The sequence below is a fragment of the Anas acuta genome, chromosome 3 (genome assembly GCF_963932015.1).
Source record: "Anas acuta chromosome 3, bAnaAcu1.1, whole genome shotgun sequence".
In the NCBI taxonomy this organism is placed as follows: domain Eukaryota; kingdom Metazoa; phylum Chordata; class Aves; order Anseriformes; family Anatidae; genus Anas; species Anas acuta.
Genome location: NC_088981.1, coordinates 41636434 through 41660881, shown reverse-complemented (window position 1 = coordinate 41660881; position 24448 = coordinate 41636434). Strand labels below are relative to the sequence as shown.

The 24448-nt window shown below is 34.6% G+C and overlaps 1 protein-coding gene across 6 annotated transcripts in view; it reads right to left on the bottom strand.

Annotated features, from left to right (window-relative positions):
* SIPA1L2 (signal induced proliferation associated 1 like 2) overlaps positions 1-24448 on the bottom strand; it is a 142001-nt gene that overhangs the window by 28366 nt on the left and 89187 nt on the right. For 4 of the 6 annotated variants that reach the window (XM_068676782.1, XM_068676785.1, XM_068676787.1 and 1 more), the window contains exons 11-16: positions 14928-15185; positions 11277-11372; positions 9557-9657; positions 9073-9176; positions 5961-6349; positions 1831-2055 (exon numbers count right to left, since the gene is read on the bottom strand). In XM_068676782.1, the coding sequence (XP_068532883.1) occupies positions 1831-2055; positions 5961-6349; positions 9073-9176; positions 9557-9657; positions 11277-11372; positions 14928-15185 (1173 nt within the window). The remainder of the gene's footprint in view (positions 1-1830; positions 2056-5960; positions 6350-9072; positions 9177-9556; positions 9658-11276; positions 11373-14927; positions 15186-24448) is intronic. The other 2 variants (XM_068676784.1, XM_068676786.1) reach the window with 1 other exon arrangement.

Sequence of the window (24448 nt, the reverse complement as noted above, 5' to 3'; positions counted from 1 at the left end):
CTTTGCTACGGTAAAGTGTAATTCTCAGTGAATTATATCCTATAGTGGCACAACATTCAGCAATTGACCTGATTTTCATCATCATTGCTAATTAGAGATGTTATTTTATTTCAACATAATTATCCTCAGAGGGATATTTCCTCTCTGTGATGTATAGAAAGCTTTCCTAGAAAGAGGTGAAGCGATGCTCTAAACCATAGAAAAATCTGAAAGTATTTTCTGGTATATGAAGTGCTGCCATATTCAATTAATATTTCTTAAACTGAACTAGCTCTTGAAGATGCTTTTCAAAATTACTGTGGTTTCAGTCTAAATGCCATGCTTCATTATGCAATTTTGTTCTAAGGGTTCTATTTGAAATAAAGAGAAATTGTTTCAGGGGTTCATCAACTTCAAAATGAAAAAAACTTAGGGGAGTCAGTGAAGCTACCATTTTCCAAATGTGAATACTACTATGACTAAACAATTTAATAGATGAAAACATGAAAAAAATCACCAATACAATACCATGAAGAAATACAAATAACCAGGACAGCCTTTTTTTTTTTTTTTTTTTTTTTTACTTTTGAGAATAAGGAATTTAAGAGCTTGACTTCAAGTTTATATTCCCTAGTACAAATATTCTAGTAGATACTTTTAAATATGAATTTTACTGTAACTATGCACATAAATGGAATACAAGGTATTAGATGCAAATACCATATTCCCATTAAACAGAGTAAGGTTATATTAAACATTTGTAAAATCAGGTACTGCATGTCATTGTGTTAATTTGTCAAGATATATAGGCCTGACTGATTTATTGAGATGTAGCACTAAATAGCTCATGCACAAAAAGAAAGCAAGGACGTTATCAAAGAAGATGACTTTGAAGATAAAAGGAATTTAAAAGTTTGTTTCAAACAGCAGATTCAAACATTATTTATTACTGCTGAAGTACTGGGAAAGTTTCATCTCTATCTTTATTTGAGGTACTGCATCTTCTTCTTTGAGTGAAACATTTTTATTCTGTCTATGACTAACACATTCCTAATGGGTTATTCCTCTGTTAAGCTGTACATATAGCTGCTTATTAGAATTGATCTGAGTACCTTTGATCAAATGTCACTTCCTATAAAAAAAAAAATAACGTAGTGTGAGCCTGCAGATTTTGCAGAATCTCTTGAAGAGAATCAGATATATCCACACTTAAACTTTGTCTTGTGGGGTCCTAACAACCAGTTGCTCTCTATTCATTAAAATCAGTCAGGAAAAGATACACACGAACCACTAAAATACCTCCAACACTAACTTTTTTTTTTTTAATTGCCTACATAGATTACTGCTAAGTTTATGGGCATGTCTGCCATTTCTAATGTATTAGCTGATGTATTAGGCAACAAGATAGGAAGGTTTAATACAGAAACATCAGAAAATAAGCTTTTTTGAATTAGCTGCAATGTGCCTGAAGATTCCTAGAACAAGTCTTTAGACACAATAAAATTGTGGCTTTACAACTGTTTCCCAGAGATTTGAAACGGAAATTCAAAATGGCATAGCCTTATGGTTTCCCCTCCACACACTTTCAGAAATTTCTTTCAGCATGCTTTGTTAGAGAAATGGAAAAAAGGTGCAGCTAGATAGAAAAGATGAGAAACCAGAAAAAGGCGCATCCTGCAGTTATTGTCCCTTTTTCCTTTTTTTGGATGGATATCTGATACATGAAAGTATAGAAATAAACCAAACATTTACAAGTCAAATGGCATCTGTATTTTTTCATCTTTCAATCCAATTTTAAAATATGTTTTCTTTTCCCTCCCGCCCCAAACAAAGTTGAAACAGAATTCTTACTCGTGGCATTCAGCAATTTCAGATTCTTCAGGTGTAGGACTTCCTTCTGATTTTTTCCATCCAATGACGTATTTACTCACTGCTCCTTGTCTGTGGTATGGTTTTGAAACTGACCCAGAAATTTGTTGACTACTACTCTGTGACACTATATAGACTTTGGAGGTATCTAGGGAGCCGCTCTTTTTAGAGCAGTGTGTTGATGGGCTTCCTGAATGATGTGACCCACTGAAAAAAGAAAGAAAACACACAAAAGCAAAAATGAAACCTGCTATACAAAACAACAAGTCAGAACCTCTTCACCTTATATTCAGCTATCATTTTTAATGTTAACTTTTTCTCAAGGGAAAATAAAGGCAGCATCACCAGTAATTTTCCACATATCAGCAGCATATACATTAAAATTCTTTGATAATAGAATAATGATGAGTTTTTGAAGCAAGTAACATGTAATTCAACATGCTGAAATGTCAACACAAACTGATGTGAATTTAAATTAAAGAACTAAATTCAATATATATAGGATTTGTAGATGCAATTTTCAGTAAATACATATGCACGCATTATTAATGCTATAATTCAATTTACATCAAGAACTACATAAGAAATTAACCCAAACATCTCTCTTATTATAAAACTTCTATAGCTTTTGACTTCAAATTATTTTTTCCTGTTCATGCCAGTTTAAATCCAGTCTTTCATTCAGTACTGTTGAGAATTCCATATTAACAGAAGTAAATTTTAGTTCAACAACAATAGTTCTCTGGATGATTATAATAGACTCTTTTATTACGAATAATAGCACTAGTAGGCACTAATGTAGCCTTTTACTGAAGACTCTCAAAATGATTTAAAATGAACTAAAACAAACCCTTCCCTGAAGAATAAAGTTCTTTTCATCATGCAGTTGAAGTAACCAAAGCATTCATAAACCAAATAGCTTGCCTAAAACTAGAGGTTGGAACCTGAAGCAGCTACAAATACCAAACATAGCTCTACCTTTTAATCTAATCCTAAAACCATTAGATTCATCCACAAAAGGTCAGAAGGCGTTGCTCAAAGTGTAAGAGGCATGTCTACTTTACTGTCCATACAGACTCAAATACAAGCAATGCACATGAAAAGATGTCACTAGATCAAATTAAACTGCTTGACATGAAATAAAGTTCAATCATTAAGGCAGTGGATTATTATTATTATTTTATTTTTTTTTTAAGAAAATTTATGTACATTTAATCTTAAAAACAACTATTTTTCTCTCCTTTCTTCCCCCTTTCCACCACAAAAGTAGAAACAAGATTGTGAAGTTTTGGGGGGAAGACAGTATCACAAATGATGTTAAAAACAATAAGGTTGCTCCAGCTTATCCTTGCAAATACATGAAGAAGGGATATAAACACATAGTGAAGAAAACTATTCAGTTATGAAAAACTGAAATCTAAAGGTGAAGCAAGCATTGAAGCACAATGTAAAAAAAAAATAAAAATCAGATTGACAGCAAGAACAGTATCCAAAGGATTTTAGACTTCTATTTCCAACTAAACCCAAGAAAAACGGAGCATCCAACTTCATTCTGTAGATTTTAAATAACAGGACATTTTTAGGAAGTAAAGAAATAAAATGCCTACAGGAATTTGCTTTTAGATCATGAGTTCGATGCAATGGTTGAAACAAGCAATGTATAGTCTTGGCATCCAAATGGTAATGACAGTCTATGTAAGAAACAAAGCAAAACTAAAGGCAGTGGAGCTGTTTCAGCTACAGTAACCCGAAGGTATTTTATAATTTGTATGCATACTGACAATAAAATAGGAGAGAGAAAACCATTAACAACATGGCTGTGAGACATAATGTTGTGCATAGCTCCAGCCAGTCTTGTAGTCTGAAATACTGTTTCACACAGCAGGCTTAATTCTCAGACTTCAGTATTAGGTTTTTCAGGGACTTCTTTATCTGATCACATCAGATAATCTGTCTAGTATTTCCAACTAACATCTTTCCTGCCTATTGTGCTTCATTTACTCAATAAGCAGAATAGAGTTTTAATAGGGAAAATGTTATATTTATAGAGCAATTACTTTCCAGTCTGTGGTCTTGTATCATTTTTTTTTGTAACAGTTTTACACTGTTTAGCTGTTGTAGAATACATTTATTAACATTTATAAAGCAGTTGTGAATAAATTCCTCATTCAGGTTAGAGCTTCATCATTACAGATTATGAACCAGTATGAACTTAATTTCTAACCAGTTGGAAAATATACATGGGATTTAGCAGTAGAAATCACAACACATTAACTCAACCTTCTTCTGTCTATTTGAACACTGTGTCACAGCATCACAGCCATTAAATGAGTGAGTTTTTGTTTTGTTTTGTTTTTCAATAATGCAAGCCTGCAGGTGCTGGTATAGGTATTACCAGCCTTTAAATCAAACGGTAAAATTATTTACCACTCTAGTATAATATGAAGGAAATGTAAGCAAAGTTTAAATAGAACAGTTGGGTCACATAATGCAAGTCTGACATTTTCCTGTAGCTAAAGCATTTGGCACACAGATTAGAAGTTGATCATTTGAAAACATTGCTATTGCCAAAGTGGAATTGGTCACTGCTAATGTAAGTTATCTTCTCAACAATAATTACTACTTTGTAAATGCCTGGATAAACTCACTTAAAATCTATATGCTTTTTCTCCCTCCCCAAATCTATAATGTTTATTCCATATAAATGAACATGAGAATGTTTAATAGCTGTGTGGCACTTTAAATACGATAGCTGTCATACAAGTGCTGAAAATGCATATTCTAGCCATTAGAAATCTATTGCAGCCCATTATGATGAAGTCCCAGAAACACAGAGCTTATTTCTTTCTAATCTATAAAACTAAATCTCAATGCCTATAAAGCAGAGTAAATCTGGAGCTTCTACTTTATCACAGATGTAGTGAAAGAACATGAACGCATGTACCTACTTTTCACAACAGCCCATACTGCAAATCAATACTATTTTCCTTAACTTGTGAAAAAAAATCTAACTCATTTTAAGTATACAGAACTAATTCAATCAAGGTAGCATATAAAGACATGACAATATTCTTTTGTTATTTTCCTATACTAATTGACATTGAAAACAGAAAATTCTGAGGGAAAGAACAAGCAATTTCCTTCTAATCCTTTACAGAGTAAAAACCTTCACACAGAGACCAAAGCTCCAGCTTCAAAGTCCCCATAAAGTGGGAATTGGAAGATAAAGACAACCAGCTGTAAAAGTGTACTTTCACAGTTTGCTTTATCATAGATGTACTATACACATATTCCATTGGTAACAAAAAGAAGAGCATGCACAACCAGAAATCCAGACCAAGAAACAAAATTGTAAAGTATACACCACAATAATGTAAATCAGGGTGGATGGTATGCTATGAAGCTTCACTATATGTAAAAATTGTCTGTTGTAATTTCTTTGATTTCCTTCATCATTAACTCCAACATAATTTGTTGTATGGTATGTATTGTAGTGTTGTATTCCTTCACAAGTATGTGAAGGCAGTTCTAGGGGAAAAAAAGATACTAGTATCTTTTGGTGGTGTCAAAATAATACAACCGGGGTGTTTGGACCTACTACACTCACAACTGCAAAATAGAGAAGGAAAGACTATCTTTAAATGTACAGTAATAATGCAAAGTATTATGAAAGCATCTTATGCCGATGGGTTGTAATTTACAGTTTTCTTCTTACCAATGAAAGTAAAGTTGCGAGTTTTCTAACATTTAAGATCTCAGATGATTACAGGTAGAACACATTGGTATTGAATATATTCCACAAATACTATAAAAAAAGAAGAATTTGTTTCACTTTTACTCAGGGATGTTTTCCAACTCTGAAAACCTAAGGATTTTCTGCAAAGTTGCATATAAATTCTTCATCAAATCTGGGAACAGGACCAGCTATGGTTTTTAAGAGGACTCATCAAAAACTGCCTGAAAAATGTTATGCTTCCTCATGTAGGTATTGAATACAGTTAGGCACACTTTCAAAGAAAGTTAAAGAGAGCAACTGTAAAAAAAATAAAATAATAAAATTCTCTGAACATCAATCTACAGTCCCAAATCCCTAATTTGTAAGAAACACATACCTGGAATGAGAGGAGATTTCACTTAGGTCTCCCATACTGCCTTCAGCTGTATGACTGGTAGAAATAGCAGAGGCATAGCTATGAACAGCATACATTTTAGTTGGCTCCTCATCTAGCCCAGGAGTTTCAGAAGACTCGGTCCACTGCTCAGTACGACAATGTACTCCAGACCTGCTGCCAGCAAGGTGCAAAGGGGCGAGGAGAGGAGCTGGCATACAGGGAGCTGTATCAATTCCACTGTCAGTAGATGCCCCTTTTATATAAGTTAATCCAAGCAGCTCAGGATCCATCAGATCTCCAGAACCGAAGTGTTTTTCATCACTGTTGCTGGATGTATTACTGGATAGGGTATTGCTGCTTGAGTGGCTTGAACAGCTTTTATCTCCAATCTTATTAGCAAGAAAAAAAACAAACAGAAAAAGAACCGCCCTCAAGTTAAATTGTAAAATCTTAATTTTCATATAAACTACTGAATTTGTGCCATTCAAAGATCACTTTATTATTTTTACAGTATGCTATAATATAATTGCAAAGCATGACAAAAGCTAATTATACCACTAGTTTCTATGAAATGAATTGCACAACAGGCTAGACACACTGGAGATTGATGTCACTGCAAATAAAAGTGAACATCAGGCTCTATTTCCATCTTATATGGCAAATCATAAGATCACACTTGACTTTTCTGATTATAGGACTTGCTTAACATCCATAAAATTGAGTTTCTGAACAGCTGAAATAAGCATTTGTTAAAGCTACAAGCATTTGTAATTATTTGTTTAAACAAGTTCTACTGCAAATCTGAAGGACACTGAAGACTGAATTAACCTTGGCTTTTTCTCAGTGTGGGTGAAATACGCTGTTTATTGGATCAAATCCAATTGGATGTGTGGCTACTTGAACTAAAGCCAAGTGCAATGTATGTGTACCAGATGAGAGTAAGTTAAGTCACAGGGCTCCCAACTAAGCATGCAATTGAAGTGGAAGAATTATATCAGGCATTTGTGTCAAAGAAGTTTTTGTGTTTTGTTCTGTTTCCTGAAAAGAGATTTTATAGAGAGTTGGATTAACTTATCTTTGTGACAGAGTAGCCAGAATAAGGGCAGATGGGTTTCTATTAGGCAGAACTAAGTGGGAAGGTAACAAACTTTTTTATGAGATCCCCTTCCTAGCAGATGTCTATAAACATAGCTGTTGCTCATACATAAAAGCAGTTAGAAAAGGCAGCTCTTTCAGAAATAACAGCTCTAATCCATATGGGAATTAGTAAATCTCAAAATTTGAGAAATTATAAAAAAAAAAAAAGTAGGGGTTACATTTGCATTCATCCTAGCCTTTACAAATGGCTGCCTCCTTAATAATAATGAAACAATTGATAAAAATACAAATGAGCTGTTTTTCCAAGGAGAGAGTTGGGAGAAAGGTGTCTGGAGAAAAGACGTGCCACTTTGTACTATAATGTAAAATGGAACCAAAGTGGAAAGAAATGGGAAAAAAAAAAAGGTCAAAGACAAAATCAGCCTCAGAAGACATAACGTGTATGATCCCTCCCAAAGATTTCCCGTATGCTGCTGAGCATACATGTCCAGTTACCACCAGCTCTGCAAGCAGCTGAGAATGTGGGAAAAATCTATTGATATAAATATCTCGAACTGTTCAAAGTTCACTATGGCCATAGCTCAGGGTCATTTTATGCATTTTCTTGTGCCAAAATAAATGTTTTTTTATGAAAGCTCAGTGTGACCCTAATTGTTACATGTTGTTAAATGTTATGTCATGAAGCAAGATTAAAATAAGAATAAAATCAGGAGGAGATAATCATCCAAGGCAAATAAAAAAGAGCCTGAGGAAATCAAGGATATCAGAAGTTCACTGGCTATTCAAAAGATTGCAGAGTGTCAAACGGCAAACTGAGCTGAACAAAAAGGGGATGCACAGGTGAATATTACGAGGTCCCTTTACAAGGCAGTAACTTTTTTTTTCAGTTTTACACCATATATAAAAATAGTCTCATCTTGTACGTATTATCTTTGCAATGATACTGGTTCTTACTTTGTACAATGTAGTTATCTTGCACCTGCATTACACACATGCATATGCGTGCAAACATTAGCTTAAGTCCACCATGAACTTTTTCTGTTCAGAACCCCAGCATCATGAGAGCTGCTATTAGCAAAAAAAAAATCTAAGTGAAGCAAACTCAGCATTTAACTTTGGCTTCAGTATTATGATTAATGGTAACTGTTACATATAATGACTCCAGGTTAGTGTAAACTTTGGCTTAAGATACAAGGAAGTATTTTTGTACATAACTGTACAGCATGATTCTATTTATGACTTTTTCTTGGAGAAGTATCAGGCTAAATTCTCATAAGGAATCAATATACAGAGGAAGAGAATTTGGTTTTATATTTTTACCAGTCTAAGTCTAAAAGTGTTGTACAGTTTCTCACTAACTACTAGAGGTTTTCCATGTAAGTACAAAAGACAACAGAAAAAGACCAACCATGTCATTAGTGAAATTTCCATAGTTAAGTCATTTGAGGATTTTGCCATTACTGAAGACAAACCTCTAAACTAGTAGACTAGAAATCTTTTCAGCATTCCCAACATAGAAAGTACATGTTTACAGTGCTCACTGATAAATACAGTACATATGTATTTTACACATCATGACAAGTGGTAACATAAATGTAACTTTTTTTTTTAGCATATGAAATACTTCACAGATTAAACAAGCCACTATAAATGAAGCTGTAAACACATGGCAGAGTGAAACCTGTATTAGTTAGGCTTTTATCTCCTCAGTGCCCTAGACTGAAGCCCTCTAGGGTTTCTTAGTTTACAAACACAAATTAAGCATGTTCAATTCACCCCTCATCTAGGTAAGCATATTCTGCATCCCAAAACCCAGAGTAGTGTTTTTAAATGACCAAAAGAAACAGACCCTAAAAATACATTTAAAACCAGAATGTTTTTTGTTTTTGTTTTAATTTTATTGTTCATTTGTTCGTTGTGGTTTTTTTTTTCCTTTTTAATTTTTGTTTAGTGTGTTTTTTCTGTTTGTTTGTTTGTTTTAGAGTTTCAAATGACATTAAAGTAAAAGACTTACATGTGAAAGTTTGTTTGGTGACTCCTTGCCACTGCCTTCTTTTTGTAAAGCCCGGTCTTTGTAGGAGCTGAGGACTTTGGTCGATGGTGCATGCCACTTGGTTTCTGCCATAAATAATTGTGTTTTAATTTCTGAATGCTAAAAACGTGAGTATACTGTACAAAGAAAAGAGCACATGGCTTAGCATCAGGTTTCAAACCCGTATACTCTTTGGAATCACAGACGTGCAACTTTGCAGAATAGTTAAGATCTAAACCTGCTTTTCATCATTCACAAAGCTTTCTGAAGTTCAGGAGCAGTTTGTTCAAAATACTGCCTAAATATCTCACACCACATTCCATTAGACTGTCTGTAACAGTTCCAGCTTTTGTTGTCATATTACTGCTCTTTGGGTATCAAACTGCCACATCAGAACATGGCTGCACTTCACCAAGCACTACATTACAAAGAACATTTATTTTTAAGATATGGTATGTATTATTACCAGAATGTCTGGTTCCATCCAAGGTTTCCTCTCGTTCTCTGCCTCCTTCACACTCCAGTGAGCCTGTACCTTGGTGTTCATGGAGTAAAGGGGATTGGCACCTTTTAACATAAGCAGAAAATTAAGCTTTTTTTTTTTTGCTTTTTTTTTTTTCTATAAAACTATTTACATGGTGAACAACAACACTTTTTACTCTTCAAAGCAAGTATTTTGCAAGTGATTTGTTTAAAGTCATCATCCCTCCCACCAAGCAAGTACAGTAACATTTCCAAACACTGAATAGAAATATTTACATGTAATTTTCTCAACAGCCCACTGTTATGCCTTAAGTGTGAACAGACCAAGACAACACTCAGTTCCCAGAATAAATGCATTCTTGGGGCTACAATAGCCAAGGTTTTGCAGTCAAGAACTATGTTAACATGTTTAACTGCTTTATAAACTAAGCCCCATGAAAATAACTGTATTTTTGCAAGATTTCAAACTCATAGCATGTATGAAAGCTAATATTAGATCCATTGTTTTGTATTTTGTATCCATTGCTCTATCATTTTATGTAAAATTATGATGTCACTACTCCAGTATTAAAACTATGTAAGATTTGAAGAATCTTAAATAACTGAACTCTAACTTCTCTGGTGGAATTTGCAGAAGTTAATTTCACAAAGCAACATACTAAAATAAGGTTGCTACAAGTAATTAATGTGCTGGTAAAATGACACCAGAAAAACTGTCAAAAAAGCATAAAAGCTGTAGTTTTATTTGAATTATTTCCATATATTTATCTGCCACAGATTTCACTGAATAACCTGAAATACTTTGGGGAATCTCCAAGATGATGCATATGTATCTGCTACATGGACAATCTTATACACAGGCATGCCAGAAGAATATTTTGCTTACAGACCAGGAGCCAAGATAATGTTTTCAGTACTCATATTTTTTCTTAAAAATTAGCTTCCTAAATACAAAAATCCACAATCCAAATCTAAAATCCTAAATCCAAATGGAAAGTATCAAATGTTTCTATATTATGCTATGTAGAAACTGCCATTGCCCAAATTTTATAACAGAAGTATCATTGCCAGCTACATTTATACAATAAAGTGATAAAGTAAAGAACAGATTTCTCATGCAATGTTCTTAAAACATAAGCGGCATATTGGGGTAGTCTTTTACTAACACATAGCTAATATTTAAAACCTTCAGCATCAAGGGATTAACGGATATGTGAATATAACGTCTACATACTGCAACAGATTTAAAGGGAGAAGAGTCCTGAAATATTGCTGCTTTTTTTGAGGAGAAATGCTAGAGAATGGATGTCATTGGAACAAATACAGTAGGAAACAAAACCTTAGAAGACTGTAAAGTTCCTTTTTTTAATTAAATACCCTTCCAATAAAACTAAAGGAGGAGAAAATACTATTCAATTCCAGTTCTGTTTTGCCAGCTACTTTCTGTCTTGTTCCTGGGAAAGCAAAGCTAAAATTTGTTTATTTACCTGAATTGTAAAATAACAATTTGGTCCTAAAGGGTTAAGTAGTATGACTTTCAAACATTATCGGCATACAGATTACATTACAGTGAACCTTAAGAGACTTAATATTTTACTAACAGATTTCCCAGATAAATCTATGATATAGAGCATCCACACAGATGTGTGCTTCAGAAAGAAGATGCAACAAGATCTTAAAAACAAAAAAAAAGTCATCAATACCCATCATATCCCACTTGCTGTCTCCACTGGCTGCTCCCACTGGGTCCTGGGTCACTGGATGAGGACTGGTTGCTTGGAGAACTTCTGTAATGTTGACTAGAATCATTAATGATGCACTGAGATATTTGTGGAGTTTCAGATTTGAACTGTGTTTCTTTTAAACATTCATTTTTACAAATAATGCATACACAGTACAAATATTTTATGAACATTCATTTGAGGAACATATAGGTTTATCATAGGTTCCAAAAAATTTAAGAAGTATTTTCTAAATACATTATTTAATCACTAATAAAGTATTTCCAGCTTTACTTCTAAACAATTGGGATTACTCATGACTCAGAGCAGCTGGGTTAGCCCTCTAACTATATGTATGGGAAGCTCTCGTGATGCATTGGAAACGTTTTTATTGCTCTATGTAATCCAATTTTCTACATAATAACTTAGATAAGGTACAACCAATATTTTTTATTCTTTTTTTTTTTTAATTAATACATTGACATAGAGCAGCAATGAAACATTTCCATGAATAATATTATTTTGTACTTTAAATATTTGAGACTCTTGTCTTAGCAATGTCTCTCACTACTCTTCTGGGATTTCTGGAGAGCTGAAATGCAATGTTGAAATTTGTTTTTGATCACCTTCCTACCCCTCCTTTTTGCACATATCCATAACTCTACAATTTCCTTCAGCTACATCAGCTTGAATTCCCTGTATTTCCCTTATTTTTTCATACCTTTTTTTTTTTTTTTTAAAAAAAAAGGCTATAAGTAGAAATGAATTTATGTACTCGAAAAGAGGTACCTTGGGATTTATGCATAACACTTCCCCAAGGGCATGACATTTAATAAGCAACTTTACTGATCAGCTTGAAAATTTCCAAGACATTTGCTATTATATTTTGTTTAATAGCCAAACACACATAAGTAGATGGTATAGTGCCTAATTCTTCAGCATGTCCTACTCTGATAAACATTGACTGGTCTAAGCCTTTTGCAATCAAATGAATTAGTCTATAGGCTACAGTTGAGCTCAGTTGTGTGTTCTTTTTTATTGCCAATAACTTTGCATTTCTTGCACAGCTTAAGCGAACCAGCATTAAGCAAAGGGTAAATTATCATCCCATGTGTTTCTTGCCTCGAGACAAATGTTTGGGACACTGTTCTCAAAACTGGGATACTGTTTTTTTACAGACGAAACCTCCTATTTCCTGGACAAATGTCTAGCCATTAGCCTACTAAACAAAAGGTGGCTACAAAAGGAGAACCACAGAAATGTAGTCTGTGAATGCCTCACACAGTTCCTTCACAGAACAGTTGCATCTGTCTGCTTTCAGGAATGGTTTCTGGACTGAAGGTGAAAGGACACACTTGCCTACCACTGTGACTCAAGACTAAAGTACACAGAAACTTCTTGGCATGAAAGAGCAGAAAAGGGAGTCCGACTGAAGCTTGGCTTTTAGGTACTCATTATGTGAAGCTGTAACAGAATTAGGCATGCTATAAAAGCAGAAGTAGAGTTGAAAAATATCCATGTGTTTCTTAATGACTAATTACAGCAAACTTGTTCAACACAAACATTTGAATTGCTTTCTCAAAGCACTTAGCTCTCCCCAGTAGTAGAAGCACAGGTGTTCAGCTCCCAGTTTAATTTCACTCCAGGGATTGGGCACCTAAACTGCTGCTGCTGAAGTCTTCCACTACATGTATATCTAGCCTTTTACCGCGTCTATCAACATTTCTATTACTTCTTCCTCTTTTTAACTCTAAAAAGAACCTTTTTATCACTGACATCAACATTGGCTCATTTTCAGGCCAGTTGCCATAACTTCCCTGTTTTATCATCCTGCTTTTCCTTGCCTGTGCTCCTCATCAATTTGTCTACATTGATATTGTGACTCTGACCCTCTAAAATCTCTTCATCATTTTCCTAGCCTGAGTATACATTTTCACCCTTGCAAGGCTATAAGTGCCAGTCAACCTTACTTAAAACTCTTGTTTTAAACACATCTCTCTGTTAAGCTATTAACTATGTCTCTTCCCATGTGGAAAGACCTTGCCAATTAGGAACATTGCTTTTCATGATTCAGAACCCACACATCACAGTTCATCATTTTGGTCCCTTTTCATTATTGATACTCTTTACCATGCCCTCCCCAGAATGGCACTCCTGCATTGTACTTTTTTTGTTTAAGGGATACAGGAATTTCTTCATGACAAGAGATGGACTCTGTCTTCAGAGCCTTTTACATGCTTCACTGAATGTTAAAGGAATTGAAATTTGTGAACTTTTTTGCAAATAAATAGCATGTCAGAAAGCTTTATTTTTTTTCCTATATATAAGCATATAGTATAAATACTTAATAAAGCTCCATAAAACCTGAAGTATTTGTAGACGTTCTAATATACTGTCTCCTTATGCTAGATCTTACCAAGATCTTACCAAGGATTTCAATAACAAGACATTAGGAAAAACTCGAGTCCTAAAATTATATGTACATGGTTACAAAAATGTAGTCATGGTGTTCTCATGGTGTTTTTTATTTTTTTTAATTTTTATTTTTTATTCTTATTTTTTGGGGGGGAGGATAGACAGGGGAATGTTGAAACTGGGGCAAAAAGAAGCAGAATACGAATGATCAAATATCATAATTCAGTCTGCCTTCTCCAGACCCTGATATAGACATTTTCAAAGATGTTTTACTATTGCCTGTATATATTTCAAATGATCTAAAAAAAAAAATAATTATTTTCTATTACATGAGGTAGTTAGTGTAGCAATAGCAGTATTTTATGATTTCAGCCAGAGTTTTTTAAAGCTGTAGAAGAGTTGTACTTCAGATTTTTATTTTATTTATTTTTTTTTTTTTATAAGTTAGATATTCCCAACATGCAATACTTTTGTCTTGAAGATTAGAAGAACTACATCACTCCAGGGTAAAGGACTATGCCTCTTCCCATGTGGAAAGATCTTGCCAATTAGGAACATTTAGAAATAATTGCAAACAATAAAGGACAGAGAGTTCTGTTCAAAACATATGGTTTTCTAAATAATTCAAAGGTCAATGCATTTACAAATTTAAAACTTTAAGAAGAAATTGTTCTCTTATGAAGAACTGTGATTAAATTAGAACAGAGCTAAGATTTAAAGATACCATCCCATCATCTAATAGGTGTTATATATTCAAATCACAAGCTCTGCTTTGTTTAATTAAAAGCAAAGCAAAACATAAGGACTGGTAATGAGTTACAGAACCCTTTGAAACTATGCCAATAGTGTGGTAATGAGATTAAATCATTCGTTTTTAAAGGACTGAGTTCATTTTATTTATGCTCATTATTTGTTTAAGTAGGCTCCCAAAAGGTGGAGGACAGGACATTGTTTAGATCAAAAAGTAACAAGAGTTCCCACTTTATTGATTTGGAACTAAAGGGAAAGGTTAGCTGTCCTCATCAGTAGGATCCTCAGCATAGCAGACTTTCATCACAAGCAACAAAAGTCACTTGTTTCACGTAGAGTGAACTATAATCAGTCGATTCCCTCTCACACAACCTCAGAATTAAAATTACAACACAAGTTCCAGAGAACAGAGCTACCTAAGTAAGGCACATTAGGAAAATGACAGGCATTAAATGGAGAGTATACTACCTTGCACCATCTGGCAGTTTTCTATCAAAGGAAGTGCTGCGAGGAATGGCTGTCTGAGCCTGCTGGAGAAGCTGCTGGCACTGCAGTCTGTCAGATGTTCCTAGGATTGGAGAGGCACGAGAGAGAGGCTGCCCAGCGGGAGTCGGCACCCGATGCCAAGTGGTATTCCTTCTGAAAGGGGTTTTATACTCACATGGGGTGCCTTCACTGTCAAGTTTGTATTCCACCATGGGTATACGACAAAGTTCTGAACAACCCCTGCAGGACAAATAAAACGATGATCAATCTCACTGGCGGGAAGAGAAAAAGAAATCTTGCATTCTGCAGTCAGAAGTATATGCATCTTTTTCTTCTGGGTTCCGAAAGGTCTTCATATAGCTTTGTGCTGCCCTTTGAATGCTTCAAAGCTATCATTTCAACCAGGTAGGAAATGTGTCAAAATAAAAGATTTGCTTGCATGTGCTCAAAGGTTTTGAACTCTCTCCATGCCTTCAAAAAGGAAAAATTATTAAGCTTTTATAAATTAATAAGCTTGAATTTCACATAATAAAATCTACAAGAAATAAAGCTTTCAGATGTCAGCAAATATCAAGTTCTTCTGTAGCAGCTTTAGTTTAAATTTCATAAATACAAATCATTTCTTGATGTGAAAACGTACATATCTGAAACCACAAAACATATCTGTTGCTTCCCAGCAATCTAGACATCTCTTAGTGCTATTGAGAGCTATCCTTTAGAATCCATCCAGTTTCTACTGAATGACAAAGCATAGAACTGTGATGCAAATGATTACGTAGCATCTAAATATTCTTCCATTAGTTTTCAAACAGCACTTTCTAATGTCTCTCATTCTGGGTATCTCATTGTCCAGAAGAGAAATAGGGAAGCAGATGAAACAAAGTCAAACCTTACAACTTTGACTTGAATCTTACAGTATGGATAAATACTAACAGCATTCCCAGAAAGTATAAACTCGGCAAAAAGTAGTGACAGCATTATCCAAAAGATCAGTCTGCCTTGGGGCTGTTTACTATACTCAGGCTGGACTTGCCTTAAGGGTTACTCTTTCATCAATTAGTTAACAGAGACTTCACGCCAGCAGTGACTACCATTGCAGCTGTATTTTATATTCTCACATACAATGCCCATTATTTGTCTTCTTGATAGGCAGCGTGCACTATTTTAACTTCTGTAAAGAAGACACCCTAAATAGCTCTAATGCAACACATCTAGTTACAGAGAGAATAGTGAAAATTCACTACCCTGCCCTTGAGCCCAGTCCTAATCAAACTCTGCTTTTGTTGAATACTGTCATTCATCATTCAGAAATTCATCATCATCAATTCAACACCAGAAATTCATCATTTCTGACTAAATTAAAAACACCTAGAAAAACTGTAATACAGCATGTACAAAGTGTTTACAGCCTTAATCGTGAAAATTCTTTGGCACAAATGACTTAACACAATTATGCAGTATAAATTCGCATATGTTAAACTCCTTGAAGCTTCCGAACCAAACCCCAAAAGAGTATTTTCCTTCCCAATGTTTCAGTAAACAGATAAAAATAAGGGATTATAAAAATGCTAACTATGTTATTCAAGGCTGTAGTGTGCAACTGTAGCAGTTACATTCTAGCTATTCGGTATATGCCCAGTGCAATCCAACCAAACGCTTCTGGCTACTTAATTTAATGGTAATGGCACAGGTAAATTGTTTATCCTGCAGCATAAAATCTTAGTTCCTGCTGGCACTCAACCAAATGAAACAGTTAAAGAAAGAATTTCAGACAAATACTGAGGATAAAGTGTTGAGGGTGAAGATTGGGAGCCATTCAGTGTAGGGCAGAAGATGCTGTGATGAAGATGAGTTGAAGAGGGATCACTAGAATACTGTAAAACAGAACTCAGAATTCCTGATTTTTCAAGGTTATTCTGTGATTAAACTCACCAATAAAATTTGGTGTGTAAATTCTGCTGATGCAGCACAGTTGGACATGGATTTTTTTTGTGTTTGTTTACTTTTAACAAAATCTAAGGGACCATGCTAAAGCTGTACATTAAAAGAACATTAATTATGCAAGCTTAAGAACTCAGAAGGGAGGAAATCTTAAAATTAATACTGCACACTCTTTAATTTGTCCTCTCTGTGTTGGTGGAGTAAAGAAATATATTTTCTCTCTTGCTGTTAGCAAAGAGCTCTTTACCTTATTCCATGCATATAAAAGACAGCATTCATTGAAGCAATGTTACTCAATATGTAATTTTCATTATGATTTAATGGGTCGGATATTCAGCACTGATTTATTATGAGAAATTATTTGATGGCTGCATACTTTCATTGGGTATAAAACTAATTTATTTCCAGCTCCTCTTATCACAGAGCATCAGTGAATGATTTTCTGTTTTTAGCTTTCCTATGGAGGTAAGAAGACCCTAACAGTCTGCTACCACAGATAAGGAATGAAACTATACAGAAACTAGTGTTTTAAAATTATCAGTTAATTTCAGAAGGTCAATTTGATACGTCTAAATAGCCTCCCCTGTCTTTCCTCTAAGAGCGCCACATTTATTCGGATCACCACTTCAAACAACCTCTGTTCATTTATGAATATTTGTAAAAATTGTTTCGCAGTTCTGAAAAGTCACAACACACACATTTGGCTCTTAGAATGAGGAAAACTGTAAAGGCTGTGTTAAACTAATTGCCTAGAATCACACTAACATTTCTACTGGAGAAAGTTGGATAGAATAAGCATTCTTGGATAGAATAAGCAATATTCAACTGCTTATATCCCAAGACCATCCTTCTCTTCATAAGGCTCCCCCACCTCATTCACTGTCTGTAACAAATGAGGCCAAGGTCTAAGAGACAATAGCCCCTAGCAGTACAACCTTAATTCATTTCCAGAGCAGGGCCATAACATTACACGAATGCAGAAGGCACTTAAAGGAAAAAAATAACATAAGATTGATTACTCAATTAAAGATTTTCATAAAACCTTATATACAAAACAGAACAAAGAACGTACAGATGATATAGCAATGTTAATATTAGTTTAGTGTGCTGTATAATTTTTCAGGCAGCCATATGTAGTTTTTCATTATTGGATTACGAAGTTCAGCAATTAAGTATGCTGCTATTTCAATCATTCTTCTGCTGATTTCAAAGTTATTTCATTCCCTTCTACATTCCCATAGACCATAAGTGTTAGAAACAAATCATCCTCTCCCTAACCTTAACTATTAGGATATTGATTTCACAGTTTGTCTTAGTAATTGGGATAGCATAGCATAGTATAGCATGTAATTGTCATTGTATCCCTTATTAATTACTTCATAGGGGGTATTTAAAGTGCTGTAAGAATAACCATGGGTTTTGAAGTCAAAATGGATTATTACTACTATTAGTTTGACTCAGCTTGCTAACTGAATACCTAAAGCATGATATAAAAACAGCTAACAAGCTCTCCAACAGAGAGAAATAATTTCAATTCTTAAATGAGTATGTTTACTTCACTAAAATGTATTCCTCCAACTGACAAACAACAAATTGATTGAGGACACTTTCTGGAAAAAAAAAAAAAAAAAAAAGGTTTACAACCTTATTTCAAATAAAACAAAAATCTAAATGGTACTTTTAAATCCAAAATGGAACACCAGTATGGCTCTTAGCTGGGAAAAAAAATAAAAAATTCTATGGCTAGAATAGAAATAATTTATATGACTCCCTGTGTCACATAGGCTTATTTATTTTAATGTAAAAGTGCCAAACCAATCAGTTCCACATTTACATGGAAGTTATACCTTACTGCTTCACAAACACTGCCCAAAGAACAGATACTGCAGTATACTGATACATCTAAGATGATAATTGTAGCTACTTCCTAGATCAGAAACAGAGAATCAATTACTTTATGTCTGCAATCCAGTAAGTATTTATTTATTTATTTATTTTGCTGTAGATCTATCGCCAAGTTAGCTTGAATGAAGAACAACTGATCATTGCATAAATGCAATTTCCTATTAAATATTCAGTTGAACCATTATCTAACTTCCATTTGTAATACCATAACTGATTCCACTGGATAAAGAATATGTATTGGGACTGGTGTTGCAGGAGAGCTTTTATCTCAATAATTTTTATTTTTTTAAATTATTTTAAAAGAATATGTAAAAAAAAAAGTGTGTGTGTATATATATATATATATATATCTCTCTCTCAAGGTCTTAATATTTAAAAGTTACGTTATTGTGTGCTGTAAATACATTTAATGAAAATGTTGTGCTAATTTCTAATGCTATGGAAGTCCAGAAATAAAAGGATACAAAAAGCATTGCTTGATTTGGTAAAGCTAGACACCAACTTAACTGTGTAAAAAACAGATTTTCAAGTTATTTTAATACATTTAAGTGTCTATAGCATTTGCGGGTGCTGTGAGCTGACAAAAACAATATTTTTAATCTTTAGATTTCATGCATCACTATAAATGGTTTGTTAGCATAACAACAAAAGTGGAAAAGCTGGTTACAATTTAACATCATTTCAATGCATCACAGATCTGAACTACTAAAGGGGACATAGGGATAGAAACAGTCATTGGTGTCCACCAGTTGTGTTGCACTGAAATTGTCCTTTACTATCACCACTTCAATTCAAAACGTTTAATCTTTCTCAATAAAGAGACAATATGTACATGTAGTGGTACAGTAAGTAATTGCATTCTCCCAACTCAAACGTTTGAAGCAATTGCTATTACTGTGCATGTTTGTTCTCATCCGCAGCAGTTCTCTCACAAGGTGTCACAAGGAGAATGAGAACCCACCATGCAACCTATTAAAACCACATAATAAGGCATTGATTTCACATAATTGTAAGGATTTGATTAAAAAGCAGAATTTAGTAGTAAGGATTTAATTAAAAAGCAGAATTTAGTAGTAAGGATTTGATTAAAAAGCAGAATTTAGTAGCTTAGTTTTCCTTAGACTCGCTGTGTAATTACATGAGACATACGTTTATTTCCCTTTCTCTGACTTTCTGAGGTGCCTCCCGGAGGTAAGCCCTAGACTCCACTGGCTCTCTACATCAATTACAGAGCGAGCCAGAGACATTGGATAAGATCAAATGGTCAAGGCAACTTTGGTCAAAGAAGTCGAGACAAACACTTCCAAGTTACGACATCTCAGAAGCCTATTAACAGCAGTCACACATCAAAAAAAGAAAGAGATGTCATTTGAAAAATACTGAATGGGTTTTACTTTAAAACAAATTCATAGCACAACAGATGCATGAGACTGCTTATGGCAACCTCAGGTGGTAAGGCTGCTGCCCACTTTATCTTTACTGGTTTTAAGGGAGTAATAACTGCCTGGTAGTCCCTTCAGAGAAGCTTCAGAGAAGAGCTGAAGCTGACAAGCCCTCTTTTATGAAGATACATTCATTGTCCTTTGATCTTTGCTACTATTCAGTTTTAAACAGAATCTTGGCATCAGTGAGCTGACAAACAATTTTGAAGCCTCCTAAAAGCCTCTACGCCTGCATTGTTGTATGTAAAAGAGAAGAGGAATATAGACAGGACACGTGCATTGGATGAAAGGAGTTAGTCAAGAAATAAAAAAAGGATAAAAAAAACAACACAAAGCAACCAAGATGTTTGGCTTGTGTGATCAGTGGGGCAATAACAACCCCTGCAGTCTCTGCTGACGGAAAGCAGGACTCAAGCAGAGCAAGTCACGTTTCCAAATCCCAGAGAACAGGAAGACAGCCACATCAAAAGATAATAAATATGGGGAATAAAGGCTTGAAAAGCTATTGTCAATAAGGAAGCATTGCTTGGAAAACAGACAAATAGGAAAGATTTTTTCTAACATTAAAGAGGAAAACCTTCAAAATTCACAAGTTTGAATGAAGAATTGGAAAACTCAGGGCCAGGAAAACCAGCATCTAGGATGAAGAACTTATAGAATGCTCAGCTTAAGAAATGGAAATGAAAAGTAACAAAGAGGACAAAAGAAGTAGCAAATAGACCTACCTCTTTGAGCTCAGAAAGAACTGAGTTCAAAACCTGATTTTGAAATAATCTTTAAGATAGCACAGAGACAAGATTAGGACTAAGACCTCATCAAGGTTACCAAAAGCCCTTTTAACACTTTTCATTCCTTACTTCAGTGGGAGGACCTATGATATTCTCCAAAGCAGCTCCCCGGAGCAGTAAAAGACTTTCAATTAGTATCTCTCTCCTGCATTCTTTGAGACAGCATAAAGATATCAAGCTACAGATGACTACGAAGCCAGCAGCAAGTTTCAGCAATTGCACAGTGTAGCAATCACCTAGACCGACAGTAATCCAATCTTAAGATGAGTTCAGTGAAATGCAATTCTGAAGGTACATTTTAAACTTTGCTATATGAAACTTTCATCCATTTCTCTTTTACAAAAGAAAAATGACAGGTTGACCATACTTTTGATACAGAACGATAGAAATTCCTCAAGCATACTCTAAGTGGTTATATGTATATTTTACTTCAACTGATGGACCAATTGAACAATTTGAAGTGCTGGATCTTCTGCCAGCCACAATACATTTGTTAGGTTGAATTGTGAGTGTAGGTAAGTGAAATGATGGTACAAAGATTCTCCATAAGTGTTCTCTGCACAGCACTATCATTGATGCTACATTAAAGACATTTTAAATACCTTTCTCCACCTTAGCAGAATATGCACTTGCTGCATAGTAAAAGTCTTCTTAATCATGCCTGGAGTTCTTAACTGCCAGAGAATGTTAGTCCATAGTAGTTAGTAGGGCAATTTTAGTAACTGTGAGAAGGATGCACATCTTCAGATGGAACAGGGAAAATTTTCTGCATAAGTTACCTTGTTTACAAAATTTATCATATTGACCTACGCTGCATCTTTATGTCAGCTACAGATGAAAAATCAAGAAGAAAAAAAATAATCAGTGAACAGGACCTTGAGGACAGTAACACTACAATTGCTCTATGACAATTTATTTATTTATGTTTTTACCCTCCAGACACTTGATCTGTCTTACAATTTTGTAGAAAATACCCTAAATGCTGATAATCTAAATCAATAAACCATGCACAAGATACCATAATATTTCAAAGTCAGTATTAAAAATAAGCCAATTTTGGAAAGAAGTAATTGACCTACAGTATTATCTAAAGGAATTTTCAATCATGGGGGAGGAAATTTTACTCAAAGTTTGACAGCAATTAACTCTTCCCAAGAATGTGTAATGACTGGAATAGAAGGGCTAAATTTAAGGAGAAAAATCAATAGAAGCAATCTTTTATAAAAGGTCCTGGTAAACCACTTAATAAATACAGAAAGACTGTTGCCAGTAGAATTCCACAAGCAGAGCCCAGGGAGATGTCTTGCATAACCTAAAAACTGGTAGCCAACTGAGCTGATTGCAAAGATGAAAACACTCCTCTCCTTTTCATGGTTTGGTGCATGACATATTAAAGATAAGGTATGGGCTGTCCGGTTCCCTATGCTGGGGCACCGTTTGCTAGTGCTGCCATCCTTCCGAACACAGGAGGAGTGGCAGAACATTCAGAGTGAGGGGGTGTGCCAAAAGGTCTTAGTGTGATGCTGACCCCAATATTAGGGCTTGCACTTAAATGTGATGGCCCAAGGTTAATAATCTCTGCTGCTAATCAGAGTTCTGACAGAGCACAGTTTTGGCAGGAGTCTCCATACATCAGGCTAAATCCTAGTTCGTCTCACATTTCCAGAATCTAACAATGCTACAAAACCACAATAATTTGACAGTAAAGAAAATTAAGCATTTCCTCCTTTGTTGTTGTTAGGTATATAGGATTAATTTATGCAAGCGATGTGGCTTCAAATTAGTATCATTATAGTTCCTTAGCAATAGTTCCCTCAGTTGCCTTTACAAAAAAAAAAAGTAATGAAATTTTCAAATTATAGTTTTCAGGTATTTGCATTCTTCTCAAGTTAGTAGCAGGGCTGGTAATCAGTAATTAGTTGAATGCACTCAAACTTGTACAAGCAGAAGTTTAGTTTCAGATTTTTCTGCTTTAATGTACCTCAAACATTGCTAGTCCAGCACTGTCACGCCAGCAGTTTTAGACAATGACTTCTTTTTAGACCAGAATGGGGATCAGCCCTGGGGAACTCTCTCATGTCGAGAGACCAACAAAAAAAAAAGTGGCCTATGAACTATTGCATGAGCTTATGGCAAAACACCCTTGAGAGAAGATCTGAACTCTTCCACTAAATAAACACTTCCATATTTCCTAAAAACATTTTTTTCCAAGCATTCAATACTCTGCTGGTTATTTATCACTTTAAAAAAGCCTTAGAAACACAACTGTCTAGTAAGATCACAATCGTTGAAGAAGAACAAGTATCAAACTGGAAAATACAGAAAGTCGTTACATTTGTTTTTTTCATAAGAATTTGCAAAGTTCAAGAGAATAAAATAACCTCAAAAAATGCAGTAGTATCTAGTAATGGCCCCCAGGTAGTCTTCTTAGGTATAGTTATAAAAACATACCAATTTTCAACTTTACTAGCAGCAACAGGGAAAAAAATACAAAGCAACTGTTTACAAACAGGTGGAAACTACCACTGCTACTTCCCCTACAGTGGTTGTACTTGACCTTCTGTTTCTTGCCCATCCCTGGGAATTTTGCCTTAAGATTTGTTCATTTTCAAAACTTCCTTTAAACAGTTTTCTTGAGCATTTTTATATATAACAGAAGATGAACTCAGACAAATAAGCGTCAATGTAGCAAGAAAGATTCTAACTGAATGCAACACTAGAGTTTACAATGGATTTGGAAGTACTTGAAAAACTTGATTGGATTTGACTGATTAAGGAGATAGTGTCCTTGAGCATTACTGTGACAACACCAGCGAAAGCAAATTAGAAGGAACATTGTTATTCTCCTGTTAAAATCTGTATGATTTTGGCTACTGTGCTGTAGTACTAGGTAATACTGACAACAGAAGAACATATTGACAATTCTAAAAGGAAAGACAAATCATAGAAACAAATATGAGACAAGAATACTTATTCAGATCTGAGTATACAGACTAGCACTTCTGTTCTAAAATCTGTAACCATAATTTAAAGAGTTTATGTTTTAAGTAGACATTTCTTCCTTCTATCTAAATATCAGCCTGGTGCCATGCAAATAATTATAATTTCTCAATTTGTGCATGATTATTTAATTGCTGGAGCAATCTGAAAATAGTAGGAGCTTTGTTTCAAGTTCATTAACTCTACAGGATAGCAAATGAAAGGCCTTTTCCCATGATTGCTTTTGCATATACTGCTATCATGACTATAGGTAGAAGGATCTATATATTAAGAAAGTAATGGAATGCACTGACTGAGCAAAATTTCCATGGTTTCCTGATCACTCTAACATTCATTTGTAAGCACCTTTAACATTACAAATTATTTTCATAATGAAATAAATTAATACAAGACATTTTGCAGAAAAAAATAATTGTTCATTGTTAAT